Source organism: Leptonychotes weddellii, chromosome 1 (assembly GCF_054177405.1).
Source record: "Leptonychotes weddellii isolate Sample4059 chromosome 1, ASM5417740v2, whole genome shotgun sequence".
NCBI lineage: Eukaryota > Metazoa > Chordata > Mammalia > Carnivora > Phocidae > Leptonychotes > Leptonychotes weddellii.
Genome location: NC_138369.1, coordinates 164,955,237 through 164,978,046, shown reverse-complemented (window position 1 = coordinate 164,978,046; position 22,810 = coordinate 164,955,237). Strand labels below are relative to the sequence as shown.

The 22,810-nt window shown below is 37.7% G+C and overlaps 1 protein-coding gene across 1 annotated transcript in view; it reads right to left on the bottom strand.

Annotated features, from left to right (window-relative positions):
• Positions 1 to 22,810, bottom strand: part of ROBO1 (roundabout guidance receptor 1) — a 1,116,478-nt gene that overhangs the window by 12,035 nt on the left and 1,081,633 nt on the right. The window contains exons 25-28 of the mRNA XM_081798712.1: positions 21,282 to 21,426; positions 17,720 to 17,968; positions 8,610 to 9,016; positions 4,964 to 5,116 (exon numbers count right to left, since the gene is read on the bottom strand). Of these exons, the coding sequence (XP_081654838.1) occupies positions 4,964 to 5,116; positions 8,610 to 9,016; positions 17,720 to 17,968; positions 21,282 to 21,426 (954 nt within the window). The remainder of the gene's footprint in view (positions 1 to 4,963; positions 5,117 to 8,609; positions 9,017 to 17,719; positions 17,969 to 21,281; positions 21,427 to 22,810) is intronic.

Sequence of the window (22,810 nt, the reverse complement as noted above, 5' to 3'; positions counted from 1 at the left end):
TCTTTTTTAAACTAATAGTCTTTTGACATTATATACTAAAAAAGGCATTAGAATTCATCGTATTGGTCTTTGAAAGCAGAGAGCTTGAGGTACCGTCTTCTTACCAGCTATTTTAGTTAGGACTCCATTATTAAAAGCGGTCCAACTTTTACTTGCATTTTTTTGTTGTTGTTCGTTCTCATGGCTCATCATGTTCTAGTTTCATATAAATAGCCTCTAAACATTACCTAAAATGGTAACCAAAGTACAGCCAAAGGCAATAATTTTCGCCTGATTTTATAAAATCACAATTTTTTTTTTTTTTTGCCTTACAACATATATTACCATTGTCATTGTGCCTGGTTTTTCCTCTTTACCACTTTAATGTATTTAAGAAAAAAAACAACAACCCAATACTTAAAAAAAAGGTACTATCATGAGAGTCCTCCTTCCTCTGCTACTTGTTTATTAAAAATAACCAAAAAGAGATAGTTAAAAAAACAGACTGTACTGAGGGGCTTAAAGCCAAGTGACCCAAGAGGCAGAGCAGTTCTAAGTTCAGGCTGAGGCTGGGACTGGCAACGAAAGGAGAAAAATCTAATTCAGAACATACCTGGCGGCAGATGGAGTGAGGGCCTGCAGGCTCGTTTCCGCACTATCTCCTTGCTATAGACTTCAACCCCAAATTGCAAACACAGATTATCAAGCGGGCAGAAAGTAACTGCCACGACCAACAAATCATAAAATGTCTGGGTTCATCAGATTACCAAAGCTGATGATTACCACTATTATAAAAGCACATAAAATCTTGGGAATATGTGACTCTCGAGACAAAATCTATTCCCAGATGCCCTATAACACAGGTTGAAAACGAGAAGAGAACCCCGTAGTAATTTTAAGAGTTCTAACTTCCTGTATGTAACTACTGCTTCTGTATCTAGTTGATGGTGAGAGGCAAATGCTTGTAGGTTTTATTTCTCATACAAATAGGTTACCAAATAAATTTTTTTAAGTATTATAAAATAATTACTGTGTCAAAGCAGGGATCATTGCATTATGAACAATTCTGTATTTCACATAGTGATAAATAGGACTTTCACCCAGTACAGACCAACAGTAGCTCAAATTGGATTTAACAAATAGGATCATGGACCTGTTTTACATATATATATATGTATAGACACCTTATATAATCACATAAACATCATTCTTTATACAATACTTTCCAAAAGCAGTATAATGTATATAAAGTAAAATGTCAGAACACATGCATGCAGACAATTCTGCCAGCATTAACTCACTATGGAGATCCCGCACTCTATTTACTTAGCTGCTTAAAGTCCCAAGACCTTGTAATTAATGATAAATCAAGTCAAAATAACATCATTCCAAAGAGGGTGGTGAATTTATAATTTATGAAAAGTAGGGCTGGAGAAATAATGTAGATTTGGTTTTTAAATCAAGTATGTAAATGTATCAAAAGGGTTGAAAAGAGGGGGTGGGAAGAATCTATTAGAAGGTCCTAGAAATGCACTTACACTTGGCTTTAACTCGCTAAGACTCTGACTAATAAATATTCATATATTTTAATCCTACCCTTCATCTGGGTTAAACTTGTAAGTGGCAAATATGAGATAAATAAACAGATTCTGCCTGTCACGGTGACTATAATATACAGTACTCCTCTGTGCATTGAGTACTCCCGGGGTCTCTCTGAGGCCTAGGATTTACCTGCAGAGTAAGGTATGGTCACAGTGCCATGGATCAGGGGCTCAAGGGCTGTTATGGGCTGAACTGTGTCCCCTCAAAGCTCACATGTTAAAGTCCTAACCCCCTGTACCTCAGAATGAGATGGTATTTGGATATAGGGTCTTTCAAGAGGTAATTAAGGTAAAAGGAGTCCTTGGGGTGGGCCTTCCTCCAATCTACCTGGTTTCCTTATACAAAGAGGAGATTAGGACATACACATTGATTAAAGAAAGACCAAGTAAATACACAAGGAGACTACCGCCATCTATGAGCCAAGGAGAAAGGCCTCAGAAGAAACCAACCCTGCCAACACCTTGATCTTGGACTTCTAGCCTCCAGAGCTGTGAGAAGATAAATTTCTGTCATTTAAGCCACCTAGTTTATAGTGCTTTGTTATGTCAGCACTAGAAAACTCATATAGTTGCCGACCGACAAGGATCATCACAAACTACTCTTCATCGGGTCAGACAGAGCCACTCTTTAGCTTGCTTTATATCGTTTACAAAAGTTCTATGAAGCAAATACAGAAGTCGAACAAAATTTACAAAGTAAAGACACTACAAACTCAAGACTGATACTGTATTCTGAAATTAGTTCGCAAAGGAAGTCTATTGATAATAATCAAACTCAGCCATCAGAGTTAACATTTTAACCATTAAAAAGCAAAAATTAAAAAAAAAACCCTCCATGTATTACTACCATGTTTAATTCACATTTTAACAGTTGGCAGCTCTTTAAATTCCTTCTTCTCCCCTCTTTCTCTTTCTTAATAAATTGTACAAATTGTGTCTGCCACTGAGTTTCTTCATGAAATGGTCTATGAATTTTTTTTCAAAAAATGCAGTAGTATTCTGAGAAAACGACCCAGTGTTCCCATGTCATAACCACTGCTAGCAAGAGTATATGCATTTCTCTTATTTGATGCATGAAGAAGTATTTGCATTTACTTGATTTTACTTCATCAATATGCATTGCCAGATATGTAAAAAATAACACATATTTTGGTATTTTCTCTTTATCAAATCAGAAAGCGTCCAGAATTAAACTCAAGACTTTTTAGTACAATAAACATAACTAAAAGACAGATGGTTATCAAAATGCTGAAAGGAAGTTAAAGCTAAAATTTTAAAAATAACTTTAGTCATATTTCCATTTTGTCTATTTTTAGGACTTCAAGAAAATAATTATTGGCTTCCACATTACTTTATATTCTAGGATAATTTTGCATAATCCCTTTTGTGAAATAAACAATGAAAAATCCAAATAATATTTCAAATTAACTTCTTTGTTTTTACTTATTTCATTAGATTTCTTTGGTATTTCTAAAATTAACGTTAAAAAAACAACCTCAGTGTTTCATCATTCAGTTTACTAGTTACTCTGCAGGGATTAGTTAGAATTTACATTTTTTTTTTTTAAAGATTTTATTTATTCATTTGAGAGAGAGAATGGGAGAGAGAGCACGAGAGGGGGGAGGGTCAGAGGGAGAAGCAGACTCCCCGCTGAGCAGGGAGCCCGATGCGGGACTCGATCCCGGGACTCCAGGATCATGACCTGAGCCGAAGGCAGTCGCTTAACCAACTGAGCCACCCAGGCGCCCTAGAGTTTACATTTAATTATTAAATACCTTGAAGAAAGTACTGCAGAATGTGGTACAATAAACAGAGATCACAATTTTCAAGCATAGTGCAATTTATAACTGTGATACCGCATCCTTTAACTGGGCATGTATTTATTCAAAGCATTTTGAAAAAGCATCCCTCAATGCTAGAAGTCCCTCAAAACAAGTATAAATAAGAGCTGGAAACGACTACACAAAGCTTTAGGCCAGGTTTTCTCCCTTTTGTATTCAGCCTAGATGTGTTTACATCCAGGTTTGCTGTTTGACCCGTTTTTCAGTGAGGAGCACTCTCTTCCAGATAATAAAAACTGAGAGGACAGCTATAAAACCTGTAAAATGCCATTACGGGGGTTCCATAAATGTAAAACTGCCGATAGAGTTTGGGGATTTACACCTAGTGTTTGTCCCTTTACAGAAGCAAACATGCACAAAGCCACTGTAATAACCCTTCAAAATCAGATAATATTCTGACAGCTCAGTTTCACTGACAAAAGAGTCCTGGGCAGAAGCCAGGAGGCCCAGGTGTGCTGTGTCATATGCCAGTATTTAATGTAGTCTAATATCAGATAGATGCGAGTGAGAGAAAATACTTTGAGTAAAGTACAGATAATAGCATGGACAGCCACTCATCGCAAAATTACTTGTGCTCATCATGCTGTGAGCTTTGTATTAAATTTTTCTGTCAAGTGGCAGGAATCACAGGGAGAAGTGCCTCAGAAAACCCTCCTTGTAACCTTGGATAAGGATCTATAATATTAGGCTTTCATATGATAATGGCAAATGATGCCCTTTTTGAAAAATTGCTGACTGGTAATGAAAGTCCTAATCAGATTGTGGTTGGAGAGGACCAGGAGGTGGGGGACAGTGTCTGTGACACCCTTCTTCCCCCACCCCGTTAGCGAATTTAGCAAACTTGACAAGATGGGTGAGTCTGAGAGAATTTATCTTACGTGAATTTCCAACAAAGCCCTTGGGGTTGTTTATAAAACGAGAAGGTGGCGGGTTTAATAAATGCTGGGCCACCTGAGGCACTTTCATTAAAGGCTTTCTCTCAACAACATCACCATGTTTGCATTATTCTCCTGGGCTCCCTTGAGAATACAAGCATTACCTCTTCAGTGACAGTCAATATTGTATGTGAAGGCATGAAGGAAGATGATTCGATTTGCCTTTTGGTGCACAAAAAAAACTGTAACACCACCATAGTTAGAATTAATATTCAGACAAGTTTATTGAATTGTACTTGAATGCAAAATTCCAAAAGGAAACAAAAAAAGAGGACGTTTGGGAAGATTTATCAGGGAATGCGATGAAGGTTCAGGCTCTGTCGTTACTTCAACCACAGTGATGTCTATTTGTTTGCAACAACAAAATAACCTTTTAAACATAATAAAAATATACACTGTTCTTAGCTTCTTAAATAACTCTTATTAGAAGTACTGAAGATGCTTGACAAGATATGAAAGTTGATCACTGCTATTAAGTAATAGGAGGCTTACTGTTAATGACTCTTTAATGTAATTTCTAATGCCAGTGGACGCATTGTCTAGACCTAGAGAGCCAGGGTGAATAGGCGAGATTCATAGATGTTTTCATGCATTTCAATGGACTTACCATCTGTGTAGGCTTCTCTGCGCAGATGTCCTGGCTGGTGTTTTTGCTTCTTGGCTGGTCTGGCCTTCTGTATTTGAGCAGCACTCATGTTGCTGTCTGTAGAAACAGGACTTGTGGGTCGAGGGCACTGGGACGCATGAAAATGGCGGCGGCCTGAGTAAAAAAAAAAAAAAAAAAAAATCAGAGCCAAACTCATCAATGAATTTTAATTATAACATTAAATAAGAAAAAGAAAACATTAGAACTAGAAGCATCCCTAATCTCCTACAAATAGCTTTAAATAAACTATTCTAGCAAATACTAGGATTTTTGCCGTTCTGCCTGATCCATCCACTGGAAAAAAAAAATATGCTGAAAGTTTTTTCCGGCTTTTTTTTTAACCATAGTACCTTTATTTTGTTAAAGTTCTTGACACCACTTACTAAAAAAAAACACCCCAATTACAGACTGAGCCAACCAGGTGCCTAAACATCCCAATTACTTTTGCAACTAACTTCATTAAAGTGTTATTAGTAAACAAAAATAGTAATTAGATTTTTGCACAGTATATTCAACGTACATTGTTTTCTCAAGGGAATCACCAGAGTCCTTAAGAAATTCATGTTCTAAGAGTGAACAGTACTAAATATGTCCCTTATTTTATTTATTTATTTATTTTTTAAAAGATTTTATTTATTTATTTGAGACAGAGAGAATGAGAGACAGAGAGCATGAGAGGGAGGAGGGTCAGAGGGAGAAGCAGACTCCCCGCCGAGCAGGGAGCCCGATGTGGGACTCGATCCTGGGACTCCAGGATCATGACCTGAGCCGAAGGCAGTCGCTTAACCGACTGAGCCACCCAGGCGCCCTGTCCCTTATTTTAATTAAATATGTTTTTATGCTATTCTTTGAAGGCAGATACCTAGTATCAATACATTCTGAGGTATTTCTTCCTTAGGAGGCCTAAAATTAAAGCTCACATATTTAGACCTGTCCAAAATTACTTATACCCCTTTTCTTTCACTAGATGTTTACTTGCTGATTCTGGATAAAGTGACCCCTCCAGAAACTTCTACGTTTTTTGGTGGTAGCAGAGGCAGTTTTCATTTTTTCGTTTTGGAGGGACAATATTTGCAGGTACCAGTGATAACTGAATGTGCTAATTAGACACAGTACATCTCAGAGCTCCCCAGTTTTCTGGCTGTCTTACAGAGATGTTGTATCACAGTGGCACAAAATATTTAATCCATAACAGCAAGGGAAATCTTGGCCCTATGCTTGACTTTCATTATTCTGGTTTTTAGAAATTCCAGATACACAAAGCTGGAACTTCTTTTTGTACTGTAAGAAACTTCAAACAAACCTACACAACATGTCTTTTGGCTACAGACAGGTAAAGCCACATATAGTGGAATCAACATATTTAAAAATGCTAACTGATGCATATTAAATAATATTCATCAATGCAGCCAAGTGAGAAGCAATTTGATTGGATTACTCATTCATATTAACTTCAAGTCATATGATCAGCAGCACCCTTTCTTGAGAAGAACATTTTAATAGGCAGAGGCCAACGCATGTTTAGTTCATTGTAATTATAAGCCAAATGAAAACCGGAAGTGCCACTAAATTACAATACAATAAAATATTAAACCAAACTCCCCTTAGCAATGATGGAGACTATTACAATTAAAGTTACATATCCATGAAAAGAGAGAATTAGGGCTGAGAGTGAGCACATTATTCATTCTATTGTGTAAAGCCATCTACTGTTCATAGACCCTGAGGCATCAGGTCGTTTACAGATGAATTTTCAACGTTATTTCCATGTTTTGTTGATTTAATGAACTGAAACGCATCTCTAATGCAATCTGAAAGCAGTAGTTTGAGATGCTTAATTTCACTTCCTTATTTTTTTAACAGAAGATTAAAAAATAAGGAGAAATAAAAGCTATGCGCACAGTTAGATGTTAGTTATTAAGAAAGATAGGTAGGTTTGGATAGTTATGACATTCAGTAGCGACTGAGGGGGAAATAAAGGAATTTGGTTGAATTTCATAAAATATCGGTATAGCCGAAATAAATATATGTTTTACAATAAAAGGTCGAGGGGTACTAGACTTCTTTTTTCCTATAACATGCTCTTGATAAATAACATATAGAAATAACCTTATTTTCTCTGAACACATTCTACAAATGATAAAAAAAATGATGACCAATCCAGTATCTGAAGAGAATAGGGAAAAGTACCAATGTGATAGTTACCAAACTAAGAAAAATAAAACAACAAAACAAGACAGCAATTACTGATGTGTTATGATAGTCTTTTATTTCTCAGAAATATATCTTTTGCTGGCCACATTATTTTACTCTACTATTTGTATTTTTGGTTTACACAATGTGTATATGAATGTATACTGTGTATATATTCCATCCTACAGAAATAAATGGCATGTGATAAATGTATGACTTTAATTTAAATTCTTTCCTTTTTCATACTGTTTACTCTACAAGGTTGGGAATAGCTGATAAATAAAAATGGGTTCAAACATAAGAATAGATATATGATCACTGTAAACAGGGTACTGGCAATGACGAAGGAAAACAGAAAAACACATACGCATCTGGATTAACTTCCTCTCCAAATTACTAGATTAAAAATGTTTACTTTAGGGCACCTGAGTGGCTCAGATGGTTAAGCGTCTGCCTTCGGCTCAGGTCATGATCCCAGGGTCCTGGGATCGAGTCCCACATCGGGCTCCCTGCTCAGCGGGGAGCCTGCTTCTCCCTCTGCCTCTCTCTCTCTCTCTGTCTCTTATGAATAAATAAATAAAAAAAAATCTTTAAAAAAAAATGTTTACTTTAAGTATGAAACGTCTATGCTTGATAATGTATGCATATCACACACATCTTTCTATCTTCCTAATTAAATTAATGTTTTCAGGGAGAGGGCATGAAGAGAATGGGGGTTAAGGAGAAATAGCCCATTTTCCAATGGTTGAGTGTCCTCCCCCGCATATTTATTTATTTCTCCTAGAGAATTTCTAATTAAATAGAATAAGAGAACCATCACAATGAATTTTATTTTGGTTACTTTCTACACCTCAAAAAAATCATGTAACACAAACCTCACCTGACTATAGGCGCACCTAAAGAAATTGTACACCTATCTGCTATGACTTCCATAAAAACAAGGGCTTCCCAGGGAGCTTCACTCACATTATATAGGATTTATTAAATTAAAATAAACTAGAAGATAGGGGCGCCTGGGTGGCTCAGTCGTTAAGCGTCTGCCTTCGGCCCAGGTCATGATCCCAGGGTCCTGGGATCGAGCCCCTCATCGGGCTCCCTGCTCAGCGGGAAGCCTGCTTCTCCCTCTCCCCCCGCTTGTGTTCCCTCTCTCTCTGTCAAATAAATAAAATCTTTAAAAAAAAAAGAAAAAAAAAATAAATAAAAAATAAACTAGAAGATTTAAAAAGCCTTGTCCAGAAAAAGGGAATAACCAAGCTATGTCATATGCTTGGATCTTGGTTTCCTCAGGCAGCAAATAAAAAACAGTAATAATAGCTGCATTTCACATTGGACACAAGCTCGTAGGCGATAATCATCAGCTGACACGCACCCATCAAGTCTTCTTTTCCAGCTTGGTGACAAGCGCAGAACTTACCAGAAGCATCCTGCATTTGACGACGTGCGACTTTCAGACCAGCATACTCCGCAGCTGCTGCCACCGCCTGGGCAAAATCAGCATCGGTGAAGAAGGAGCCATCAGAAGAACTCACGCTGGAACGTCCACTGGAAATGTTGTCCTCCTCTGAGGCTGAGCCCCAGCCATTGATCATGGACCCAGTGACAGAGCTCTCAAGGTCCCCCACACTGGAGGCAGGGGTCTGCTCAAGGCCACGTAACAAAAGCCGTCTGGTCTGCATCTTGGCGACTTCCATGTCCGCTTCATCTTCTTCCTCTTCTGGCGCATCTGTATCCATATCTGAGACAAGAGGTCCTGAAATGTATCCGTAGGTATGTGGTGGGGAAATCGGTCGTGGTGGTGGAGGGGGGCTCACCGGCTGCCGTCTGCAGGAAGATGGAGAAACAGGTTTGGCTCAGCTCATTATCAGGACACACACAAAATACATTAACCAAGAAATTGGCCAAGTACACTGATTTGATTCTTGCTTCTGTGGGAGCTAATTTAACCAAGCTGGGCTTCCTTTCGATTCAAGTTTAACAGAAATATCCTCAGCTACCTGTAAGTCACAGTCACCTTATGTTTTATCATTTGGATTATATTCAATTAAAAAAGGAGAAGTAATACATACTTTGGAAACACATGCCTATGTAGTTGTCTTAAAGCTCATTGAATATTAATGATAGATATTATTACCAAAGACAACAGACATCAGTTCCGGAACAGATGCTCCATAAACATGTTTCTTTCCCTTTATTTCATTTCCATGCCTACCATTCCAAGCAAATGGACTCATTTGCGGTGACTATAGAGAGAATTTCATAGGATGGAACAATCATATATTCAGCATATGACACAGTTTCCTTTAGATTTTATTCTATTAAAATAAAAGGCTATGGGAGCCAAGAGCACTTTTGTTCCCTGAATTATTCACCAAAACTTATTAGCTATTTTAAACCTATCACTTTTACCATTACTCCACCTACCTGTTAAATAAAATGCTTAAAGATATTTTTCTTGATATCTTGAAATTAATTAAGGACCAAGGCTGAGGACAATGTGAGTGGTATTCTACAGTGTAAGTTCACAGAGTTCGCAATAACTACTTTCAGTCGTCTCTCCACTGATCCAGAGAACATCAGCTAACAGCAGTTCTTCTACTACCATCCATCACCATCACCCACAGAGAGGATAAGATGACTGAGAAGATAGTGTTTTGACCTTGGTGTAAAGTGAGATTGGTGGAAAGAAGTTATTCCCAAGTGGGGAGAATATCAAGAGATTAACTCCTAATTTAGGAAAGTGCTTGACAGAAAGGAAGATGTACAGTGATTTCTAGTTAAAGGATTGCTTAGTCAGTGACCTGCTCAACAGTCCCAATACTCTCTAAGCAAGATTAAAGAGACGATATAAGGGGGAATGTCATTTGGAAAAGTCACAACACCTCTTCAAATTCTGTGCCTTTGAGAAGTAAGGAAGATAGATTCCACACAAGTGTGCCAACCTGAGCACAAGCACTAGATGGTAGTGAGATCAGGTTCTAGCGTCATCTGGCCACCTCCATGATTTAGGAGGCTAGAAAAGATACAGCATGAATGCCACCGACTGGTAATCCACCTGAAGATGTGGCTAAATTGTTCAAGGACTACAGATGCCTAGAGACACTGCCCAGAATTGAGTCCTTCATCAGTAAGTTGGTTCCAGCCCATCTCCCTCACCATCCTTATCATACTCACAGAGCAAGACGAGACAGAATAGTCATTGGGGCTAACCAAGGAGAAGACTGGATCCTCATCTAGTTTGCTATACCTTAGCATTTAGGAGAAGAGGGAGTAGGACAAAAGTGGTTAAAAGCAGAGAATGCCCTCTTACTCCATGCCACCATAGACACAGACAGGTACAATCTGCAAAGGCTGTCCGCAAGTGCATGATTATAGTTTTACAATGAACAGAACTGAAATTTAAGAGACAAAACAAACAATTAAAGGGAAAAAAAGATTCAAACCAAAAAACAGACTCTTAACTATAGAGAACAAATGGATGGTTATCAACAGGGATGTGGGGGAGGATGGATGATAGGGATTAAGGAGGGTGCTTGTTGTGATGAGCACCAGGTGAGGTATGGAAGTTTCGAGTCACTATATTGTACACCTGAAACTAATATGACATGGTATGTTAACTCTATTGGAATTAGAATTAAAAAAATTAATAGGATTGAGCCTCAAATTAAAAGAAAGCATACAAACCAAACCATGGAGGATTTGGTCAAAATCTAACAAAGGGACCTACTAAAGAGAAGAATAGGGAAGTTCAATATAGCAATAGAGCTTTAAGGGTGAGAAGCTAGCGGCTCAAAGAAATGTTTTGTGCTTTTTAATTCAATGAATTGAGACACTTCAATAAACACATTTTGATAACACAAATGGAAAGCATTAAAAATAAATGATTATTAAAATACTACAATTAACTAATTGATTGAGCATCTACTTTGTAACTAAGTATATTTTACAATGTGAACTCTTCCAACAGCTTTCCAAGGTACTGCTTTTATTATCATTCCACAGATGAAGATACTGAAATACAGAGAAATTAAGGACCTTGCCAAAGTTCCCACAGCTAGTAGGTATCAAATGTAGACTTTAAACCCACATTTCATTTCTCAGGTCACAGCTTTTCTTCTAGGAATGTTGTTATTACACACACACACATACACACAATATACATATACATATGCATAATATGTACTGTAATAACTTATACATATACATACGTATGTATACACACAGAGACAGTTCTTTAATATAATGTACTATTTTTTTATTTCTGGGTGTTTTCTAATGCATCTGTGTGTGGGAATAGAAGAAATATGAAGAATATGCCAAAGCTGAAGTTATTTAAGAGATTAAAATGGATAATTGTTTCAATATGGAGGAAAACCTTTGTTTAATTTGGGTTGCAATAAAATACCATACTTAAAAGTCAATTTACAGACTTTGTCAGCACGTACATCTAAAATACCACAAGAAACTTCTTTTTTTAAAGACATGTAAGACTTTCTAGCACAAAGGGGACTATTCTGACCATCAATAAAGGGATGTGAACAGCCAACTTCACTATGAAAGGAAGCCAGCATTGTTGTATTTGGATAATTTACATTCTGTAGAGCAAAAACATCTTCATGTTCAACAAGGGCTGGCTTTTAACTACTATCACCCTGTGCAAATGCTGGGGAAAGAGAGAAAAATTTATTCAAACCATCTGTAAATAAGGCAAGCCCAGGGAATGTGTGATAAACATGTACAGTTTGAAATATGTAATATATTCTATTTGAAAACAAAAAGCTATTTCAAGATGCTGCACTCAAGTGGGACTTGCCACAAATGAACCTCAACCCTCTAGATTTTTCTCCCTGAGGGGTTTCAACATCTTCTGAAATAATGTACAAGTATATGATTGCAAATCACAACACTCTAGGCTCCTGCAAAAATGATGTCTTCATAAACATGTTCAAGAGAAGACAGGGACAATGCCATTAATTTATGAAAGCAGATATTTATATAATTCACCACATATCATTTACTAGACAAAAGACAAAGGGGGAGAAATGTATACCTTGGAGATTTTTTTCTGAAACTGGAATAGCTTCAATACTTTGTACAGTTAACCATTACCTGGTTTGTAAATAGACAAGATATTTAATTTTCCTTTGCCTTTTTACAGTCATTTCTTTCCGAATGTACCATATTCAGTTTGTCTATATTAATAAAACATCAATTAATTTCCTATCCCATACATGAAAACTACCTTTACTTTTCAAGAAATTTTTGCTAAATATCAACTATAGGAAGCTCAATAGTACCAGATACTTTTTGAAACAATATATGCAAATAAGCCTAATTATATCATTTTCATAGTTATTGTTTGAAAAGAGAAGAAAGATTCCTATTATGTTGGTTACCTAGTTTACCTAGTTTTAGACAAAGAATATCTAGAAGCTCATTAGAATGCCAAAATTGCAATATCCATATTAAAGCAGTCTAAATGCTTAATTAAATATTGCAGATATATAATGGTTTTAGTTCAGTAATTTCTTATTAATAGAGACCACACTGTTTATTTATGCTTTTAATCAATAAACATAACAGTAAAAAAATGTATTCATTCTTTAGACATTTACACTGTCTCTATTATGGGGAGATTGCTAGGTTCTGAGACCAAAGGAATCATAAGCAAAAAGAGCTTGGGGAATGCTTTATACTTTAAGTCATAAAAGGATTTGATTTTAAGGCATACATACTTAATAAAGCTAACTATATATCAGGACATAGCAGAGTGTATTTTGCAAAGATGTCCATGACAATATCTCCTATCCCAACGCTCTTCTGGGATGAGAACTTGCCACTTTCTCATCAAGAGAGGGATTTTAGTTCTATACTCAGGAATCTCAATGACGCTGTGACTGCTCTGACCAACAGAATCTGGCAAAAGGGCAACCGTGTCAGTTCTGAGTGGAGCTCTTAACTGGCCCGGAAACTTCCTCCTCCTGCCTTCTTGGAAGCCTACTGCCATGTAAGAAGTGCAGTACCCACAAACAGAGGATGTCTAAGGTGTTATGGGAACACATAGAATTGGCTCCTATCTCGGAACTGGGACATCAGCAAAAGATTCTATGGAGAGTATCTACCATTTCACCTTGGTTCTCAAAGATAAGTGTTAGTTCCAAAAAAGAGAGGGGATAATGGTGTTCCAGGAAAACAGGATGGCATGGGGGAAAGACCTCAAGGTGGGTGACCAAGTATTCATTCCAGGAACTGGAAGAAAAGTAGAATGAAAGCACCATGAACAGAGAAGAGGTGAGTGGCGATGAATAAGGATGGGGAGGCACGCAGGGGTCAGATCACAAAGGGCCTTGATTGCTACATTAAGGAATCTTGCCTTTATTCTAGGGGAAGTGGGAAGCCATTGAGAGATTTTTAAGCAATGGAGAGACTTGATCAGTGTTGCATTTTAGGAAAATGCCTCTGCACAGGCTGCAGCAGGAAGATTAGATTGAAGAAGGGCCAAGGCTAAAGGCAACCAGACCACTTATGGACCATTACAGTAATACAGGCAAGAGAAAATGGCTGTCAGAAGTAGGAAAGTGCCTTTATGGCTGGAGATATGTGTATTGCTCTGAGTGATATTTAAGCAGCTGAAATCTACAGAAACGAGTACTTGGATATTAGGGTCTGATGCTCAGAATGAAATCTGCAGAGAAATAGCTATCTATCTTTAATGAGTACATCATTAGGGGCATGGCAGGATGATGAGAAACAGAAGCCATCTGCTGATGGGCCAGGCATCCAAATAGGTCAAGGGTCTGAGAAGAGGCTTCACTCAAAGACTTAACTGGAAATGAGAATTATAGCATTGTATATAGTATCAAAAACGTCGACATAACTTAAATGTCCAACATTAAGGAATTGTTTAAGTAAATCACAGTATACTTTTGTTTAACATGAATATCTAAATAAAAAGTTACTGACATGGAAAACCACAACATTCAGTGAAAAGAGCAATTATCCCATACTGGCATATCACAAATTCAAAGCAATGTGAGTATATGCAGAGGTGAAAGACTGAAAAGATCTTTACTGGGGCCTTAACAGTGACTATTTCTGACTACGTGGATCATTGGTACTTTTGTATTTTCATTTTGTTTATCTGTATTTTCAAATATTTCTACAGTAAACATGTAGAAAATACCTTCATCATAAAAGAACAATACTAATATTTTATTGTTGTTGTTGCTTAATGGACTTCATTTACTTCTTGTTAGCGTCCAGTGTTATTTCCAGCAACAATCCTGGAAATTAAATTCCTAGTACCTTCATGGACTGAAAATCATTATTTCAAAAAGGCTGTATATAATTAAACAGGATTTTAAGTGCAGGTAGCCAAAGCATTTGCATTCATTTTCATTCTGAGTTCACGGAAGTTCCAATTCCTTTCATCAAATACTTACGGAGGTAAGCTTTGTGCCACCTCAATGACATGAGTAAAATGTGAGCTCTGCCCTCAAAGAGCTTTCACTTTAAAGAGGGAAACAGACATACTGAGAGCAAACACTAATGCAACAGGAAAACTGATTAGCGGAGTAGCGGAGCTGTGAACAGACCGTTGCGAAGAGAAAAGAAAAGAATTGATTGAATTTTGCCAGGCAATCAAATGAGAGTTTCACAGAGGGGATGCATTTTAACAGGGCCTGGAAGGATGAGATGCACCTGGCCCCGAAATCAAAGAAACAGCATGTGCTAACACATGGGTGCCCAGTGAGGACACTAAACATGTGGGGTATGGCCATGAAAGCCAAAAGTGCCCCCCCCCCACATGTCAGCTCCAGAGCAACCCTCTCTGGGTCAGGAAGCGGCAGCGCTGACCAGATGTTGGTGAATTTAAGGCAAAAGTCAGGGAATTTCAAACAAAGTAATTAGAAAAGAAGGTGTGTGGAGAGAATGGGAGGGAAGAGGTACATAAAGCAGGAAGGACCATGAAAGGCTTTGACCACTGGGCTGAAGAGCAGGACCTGACTCTGAATGAGGGGGAACATTCCCAGGCTTTTGTGTCCAGAAAGATAATGTGGAGGGTGGGCAGGAAAGGGGAAATAGAAGAAAAGTGGAGATCAGTTCAAGGATAGGGCAGAATATAGGGATAGGGATATGCCTTAGCAGGTATATATAGGGATGGAAACAAAGGAACAAAAACAAAAGATATTTTAAAGTCAGAAATGAAGGGATTGTGAATAATTTAATTTGGGGAATGGTAGGAAGGTAGCAGAAGAAATTAAGCAACAGGAAAATTAAGCTGATGGCAAAATGACAGTTTTTTAAATGATTTTTGGCTATTTTATTTTATTATATATATATTTTAAGATTTTATTAATTCATTTGAGAAAGAGAGAGAGAGAGCGAAAGAGAGCAAGCACGAGCATGGAGAGAGGCAGAGGGAAAGGGAGAAACAGGTTCCTTGCTGAGTGGGGAGCCTGACTTGGGGCTCGATCTCAGAACCCTGAGATCATGCCCTGAGCTGAAGTCAAATGCTTAACCAACTGAGCCACACAGGTGCCCTGGCTATTTTATTTTTAATACGTTATTCAAATAAATAAGGATTAATGATTCTATACACGATAGCCAACAAAGGAGGAAATGAAACAAGTCTGAACGGTCAAGTGCAAAGACAAAGAATTTGGTTTTGGACAAGTGTAGTGTGAGATGGCCAAGTGAAAATATCATTGTGGTGCTCAGGAAAAAGGGTGGGATGACTAAATAAATTTTATTTATTTAAGCCATCAGAATACAAGTAATTATTGAACCAAGCAATGGAGTGATGGCATAAAGGGGAGGACAGTAGGAAACTCATATTTGTTGAATATTTACCCTGCTTCGGATACTTTACATACATTATCTCATGTGATTCCCACAACAACTTACAAAATTGCCAACACTGAAGAAAGCTTAGGTATGATAAAGACGGACAAGTCTTTAGATTGACCATTTGGAAGTTACTTTCAGTAGACTAATGGAAGCAGAATGGTATGAGTCAGAATGCAGTGGGCTAAGGTGTGAATGGGAATTGGTAAGGCAGAGTTGATTAAACAGCCCTAAGGAGTAGAGGAGAAGGAGAGCATGATAACTAGAATGAAAGGCTAAGACAGGGGAACATTTAACAAAAGTAGGATTAACGGTGAAGAGAAAGAACAACTGAATAAAGAGGAAGAGGCAGGTAAGTCAGGATAGATAAAGGTGAACTGATTTTGACTGATTTGAAGAAGGTGGAAAGGATGACAAGAGGAACACAGAAGGGGTTTGCCAGGAAGAAGATATTACGTACCACTTATAACACAGAGGGGAATGGTGGGGAAATAGGTAACGTGAGAGAATGAAAGGAGAATGCTGACATATTTCAGAGGTAAGAACCTCTATTAGCCCCTCATTTGCTTCAAATAAGAGTGATGGAGATGGTCTGTGACCTTAATAGGGAAAAGAGATAGGTGCTTTATTCGTTCTCAATCTCCATGAAGTTTCATGGGTTAACACTATTAAAGATAAATGGATGGCAATCCAAATTCCCCCTTGTCCCACGGAGGAAGCCTTAATGACCGCCTTCATTTTAGAGAGTATATGATTTGAATTTGGTAAGAACCTCTTACGGATAGAATAATTAATAAACATTGTAAGTTCTATTTTAATCTACAGAATTCAAGCAGTATAAATGAAAATATGTTATTCATTCAAGAAAATTGAAGGACAATTTTCAGAGGCAAATAACATACTCAGTTTCAAATTATATTAGGAACATAGAAAGTTTTGTATATATATAAATTTACATGTGTGAAATATAATGTGTCAAGGGTAATGAAATAGTACAAACCAAATCATCAACAATGAGACAGGAGTTAACTTGATGCAGTAACAGCTTTGATGTGGTAGAAATGACAAGGGAAGTATTTATTTGTGTCTAACAAAAACGTATTGGTTGGCAATGCTGAATTTTTGGTTACACACACGCACACACACACACACATTATTTAGTAAATTGGACAAAAGGACTCTGACCTAAAATAAAGGTACCTGAAGTCAAAGCGAAATAAATACGCCAAGTTCATTCTTCTGCAACAGTACAGCTATGAGGCAAGAAATCATTCAGACTTCAATTCAAAAGATAGGAGAAAATCTACTTTCCACAGACCAAAGCAATGACTTACCCACGCCTATTGAAAACTAAGATGCAAAAACAGGCATCACCAATAAATTGCTACAAGAGTAGCAATGCATATATTTACTACATGATCTCCATGTGTTTATGAATGCAATTATCATAATGGGTGAGTATTAATGCACATTATTTTATGGTTGCAAGTTCACTGGGATCAATTAATCTCATGTTCTGGTCAACAATATTACTTGATATGTTAATTACCGAGGCTTACTGCATGATGATCCTGGAAAAAAGGCTAGACAGGAAAATGAGCTCATATAATAGCATTCTACAAATGCCACTTAAGAGTGGAAATTATCTGATTTGTCAGCAAAAGGCTAGTGACAGTGTACCTCCTATCGGGTTGGTGCTGCATGTGGCCAGTCTCCTCCGGGCAGTCCTGCAACATGGGCTGGAGTTCTTCTTGTGGGGAGGGGGTCAGAGTGGCAGTGGACTGATGGCTATAAGACACCGCAGCTGGAGAAGAAGCTGCTCCCCGCACAGGGGGAGTGGGGCCTCGCTCATCTTCCTCCTCTTCTAGTTCATCCTGTTGCAAATACATCCTTGCTGGTGGCACGGGACACGGCATTTCTTGGTCATAGCTAAAACAATGATAAGCACACTTAGATTTACTTCAGGTTATGCAAAGAAACAATTCGTACAGTCAGTGGAATATCAGCTTTGAGTTGTTTTTTTAACCTCAATGTTGTGAGCCACGTTTAGGGAGCACCGTTAAAAAAAAAAATAGTTCATGGGGCACCTGGGTGGCTCAGTCATTAAGCCTCTGCCTTTGCGTCCTGGGATCGAGCCCCGCATCGGGCTCCCTGCTCAGCGGGGAGTCTGCTTCTCCCTCTTCCTCTGACCCTCCCCGCTGCTTGTGCTCTCTCTCTCTCTCTCTCAAATAAATAATCTTTAAAAAAAGTAAATAAAAAATTAAAAATAAATAAAAATACAAAAAACAGTTCACTATCACCAAGGTTGGTGAGTGCTACATATAATATTTTTTCTGAGTGATTACAATTTACATCAGCATATTGCAGGCTCTGAGAAGTCATGCAATAAAGGCATCTACTTAATGCAGTTAAACTTAGTACTTAGTATTTCCTAAATGTGTTGCATGTAGTCTAGCCTTCCACTTCAAAAAGGTGATTCAGGGATGGTCCTACAGATGACCTAGAGATGAATGCTAACCTCCGAGAAAAATTACTCTTAAAAATCCTTTCTTGGGGCGCCTGGGTGGCTCAGTCGGTTAAGCGACTGCCTTCGGCTCAGGTCATGATCCTGGAGTCCCGGGATCGAGTCCCACATCAGGTTCCCTGCTCAGCAGGGGGTCTGCTTTTCCCTCTGACCCTCCTCCCTCTCGTGCTCTCTGTCTCTCATTCTCTCTCTCAAATAAATAAATAAAATCTTTAAAAAAAAAAAAATCCTTTCTTGAAAATCCACCTTTCTCTGAAATTATAATAGATCACTATTTCTTCAGTTGAGCATAAATGAAGTTGTTGGCTTGCGTTTAGGATGTTGAATAAAAAACACAGTACATAAAATAGTCGATAAACAATAAAATGCCCCACTACTCCTCTGCTAGAGCTGTGTGGAAACTCTAGATGGATCTGGGAAACATTCATGCCTTTCTCTTTTCTCCCACCCCAGGGCAGACGGTTATTGATTCAAATGGCAGTAATTTACTGCATTATATAAACTGTGTTCGTGTTACCCCTCTCTCTCGTTCACTCTCTACCACCTGCTTTGTTCACCTGAACTCAGGAAACTTGATGCTCATATAACATGATTTCTTTGAGTCTTCCTTTACTTTACCAATCCTACTACCTCCCTTTGACACTTTTTCTACGTCTCCTTTCTCAACAAAATAACAGCAATTTGTGCACTCCCCTAAACTAGAAATCTTGTGTCATCTCACTTTACTCCTCTCTCTTCTACCTTGAACTGTTCCCTGGTTCATCTCTGTTTCCTCTCTAAAAATCTCCAAAATCTACAACTTTTCTAAAGTCTGTTGTATGTGCTACTGCAATAACCTTTTAATTGATCTCTTTGCCTCCAGTCACTCTACACTTCTGAATCCTCACAGTGCCTCCAAAATTACTTTATTATAATATGCATTACTCTCAGATCATTCATTTGCTGCAGAGTAATACATGGCTCCCTTATTGACTAGAGGGAAATATACAAATACCTAAACAAGACATTCGAGTACCTGTATAACCTGGTTTACACCTGCCTTCCCAGCTTTCTCTCCCTCCCTCCCACCGACCCATCTTAGTCCTCCAGGAGGCCACATCTCTGTGTGGTCCCAATGTCCATAAAATCCCTCTTCCTCTTGATTGAGAACCGTATCATATGTCAAAGTCAAGAACAAAAGCCAAAGGATCAGGAAACCTTCATTCTTCCCACTTTGAATCAGTCTTTCCCTTCAGGGCAGAGTTGTATCTCCTGTAGGCTTTTAAAAAACTATATCCACTTATTTCATTTTAGTCCCTTTACTGGCGGACTAAAATAGCAATAAATGTTAACAGAGCCTAGAAAATGACTTTTTAAAAACTATAGTCAATTCTCAATTTTTGCAGATTCTATACTTACAAAGTCACCTACTTGCTAAAATTTATTTGTAACCCAAAGTCAATACTCACGGTGAAGCATCTGAGTCACTCCACCTTCTTGTGTCAGTTTTCATACTGCAAACAAGTGTCCTTTTCTCAGTCTATCTAGTGCCACATCATTCTCAATTTTTTTTTCTTTATATTGATAATTTCCATTTAAAGTAGCCCCCAAGGATAGAGCTTCAGTGCGATCTAGTGTTTCTAAGTGCAAAAGGCTATGACGTGTCAAATAGAGAAAATATGTACACTAGATAAGCTTTGGCCAGGAATGACCTATGACACTACAGTTCAATGTAAATGAATCAACAATACATATCGCACCAGGTGTCTTTAAACAAAAACACACATAAAACAAGATTATGCATGGATCAGATGACAAAAATGTGTGACCAGAGACTTGCAGGAACCTATCCCTGTATCTTCCCTAGGAGTGATGGCTCAGTATTTGCTCATTAAATGACTGGAACAACAAAGGTACAGAGTTTTGTTTCCTGGCATATTTGGATCCATAAAACTATTTATCGTGTGTGGAGAATGAAAGAACATTGTCTTTATTTTTACAACAGTCACTAAAAAGACCGTATTTTCAGGTAGATTTTATTTTTTGTTAATTCTCTATGTCAAGTGAGTTCTCCTTTGATCATCATACCAGTGAAACATCTGTTTTGCTCTGTTGGTTCAGTTCTATAGAATCTGGAGAGAGAGCGAAACACACTAACTTTCTTATCACTGTCATATGATATGATCATTTACACTAGTTGAATTGTTGTAAGAGACAATTCAGTGAGTTTGAAGTTCCACAGTTTTCAGCATAATGTGATAATATCTAAGAACAAACAAAAGTTTTCAGGATACCTTAGCTGTTGTACAAATTCACACATTTATTTTATGAAAATTCAAGAATATGCAATACAAATTCTGATATTTGAAAATCATAAAATCATATGTGTATGGTTATATATATCATGATGCATATGTGATCTTGTATTTATTTTTATATATGATTACATATGTAAATTACATGTATAAAACATAAACACATATGTAAATTGTGCATGTGTGTTCTGATTCATAATTCTTAGTTCCAAAAGAAGTGTCCAAGGCACGATTTCCTTTTTTTTTTTTGGCAGCACTGAGGATGTTTTTCAAGTCCTTCTAACATAGCAATACTGTTTTTTTCAGAGACAAATGTTTGTGGACCTTAGGAATGTCTCCCTTAGTGATCTAGTTTAATAATTGCTTCATATGGGTTTAAGGAATCATCCTATTCCACTTACATCCGTTCTGAAATTCTTCTTACCTTTCGTCTACGGAAATACTGTACTCTTCACTATTGCTGTGAGGTGGAGGATGCGCTGGCGGGGGAGGAAGCAGGTCTGCCCAGTTCATGCCACCCTGTTTTGGTACTTTGGGTGTCCGTGCCCCTTTCTTGTGCCCTTGACTCCCTTGAAAAGAAATAAAATCCAAGTCTTTTATTTCTGGCCTTTAAGGTTTTTCTATTATCCACAGGTGAATTATTTCCTGTAAATATGATTGTATAATTCATATATGCAGAAGCAGATAAACAAGCTTTTCTTCATTAATCTTAACAGAACTTTGTACAATAGAAGATGCAACGTATTGCCAAGTTTAACTGCAAAATAGTGGCAAAGCAATAAAATCACAAATGCATTTTACAAGTCATATCATTAATAGTGATCTTCTTACAGCAATTAATTGCATTATGGATTATCACCTAAAACAAATGAGCTGTAGACATATTTTCTGAAGTGCCTTTCTATTATTTAATTGCTGGAACCTAAAATACAATATGATACAGATACGATCTATTAGAGTTCCACTGTTGCATTAAATCACTGAATATATATAATTTGTACTTGTCCATTGAAATGTTTTAGGCACAATGAAATTACCAGTTTTCGTCAGAAAGGCAGGTGCAGATGAAAATCATTGCTGGAGGAACTAATATAACTAACAACAAAAGAAGCAGAGAAATGATTTTTTAAAAAGGAGAGAAGTGCTCTTAGCCCCAGTTTCTACAAAATTACGGCTTAGAGTAAAATGATGTTGCTTGAACATTTTTAGTAGTTTGAAATAGCCCAATTATGCAAGTGCCCTAGTATTCTGATTTTGGATTTGGCATATTCTTTAAATTCAGGTAACTGCACATTTTAGAGTATTCATTTTAAAATAATTTTGGGTCAAAAGATATTTGAGGATAAAATCATCTTTATCTTCCTCCTCTAATACGATACATTTTAGATTCTTATGGAAATTATAGATGATGAGCTTATAACTGTGTTTCTCATATGATCCTTCAAAATCAGTGAATTTTCTTGGTCTTTATATATATATATATTTTTTTTTTATTTGAGACAGAGAGAACGAGAGAGAGAGAGCACATGAGAGGGGGGAGGGTCAGAGGGAGAAGCAGGTTCCTTGCTGAGCAGGGAGCCCGATGCGGGACTCGATCCAGGGACTCCAGGATCATGACCTGAGCCGAAGGCAGTCGCTCAACCAACTGAGCCACCCAGGCGCCCGGTCTTTATATTTTTAACCTTTCTGAAACAGCTCCAAGTTACATGGTGCATGAAACAGGTCTTGGTATATTCAATGACCCTTATTTTTTTTTTAAGTCGCTTTGGAATTTTTGGCCCAATCTGTGCGTTAAGTCAGATGTTCTTGAACTGGTACGTTACTGCACCAAGTATGGGCCAAGGGACTGGCTGTTAGTAATAAATTACAATTCTCAGGCCTCTACCTGTATGTCTCCATTCTCTCTTCCTTCACTCAGTTGTCCTGTATTGGAAAGACTAGGCAAGAATCGTG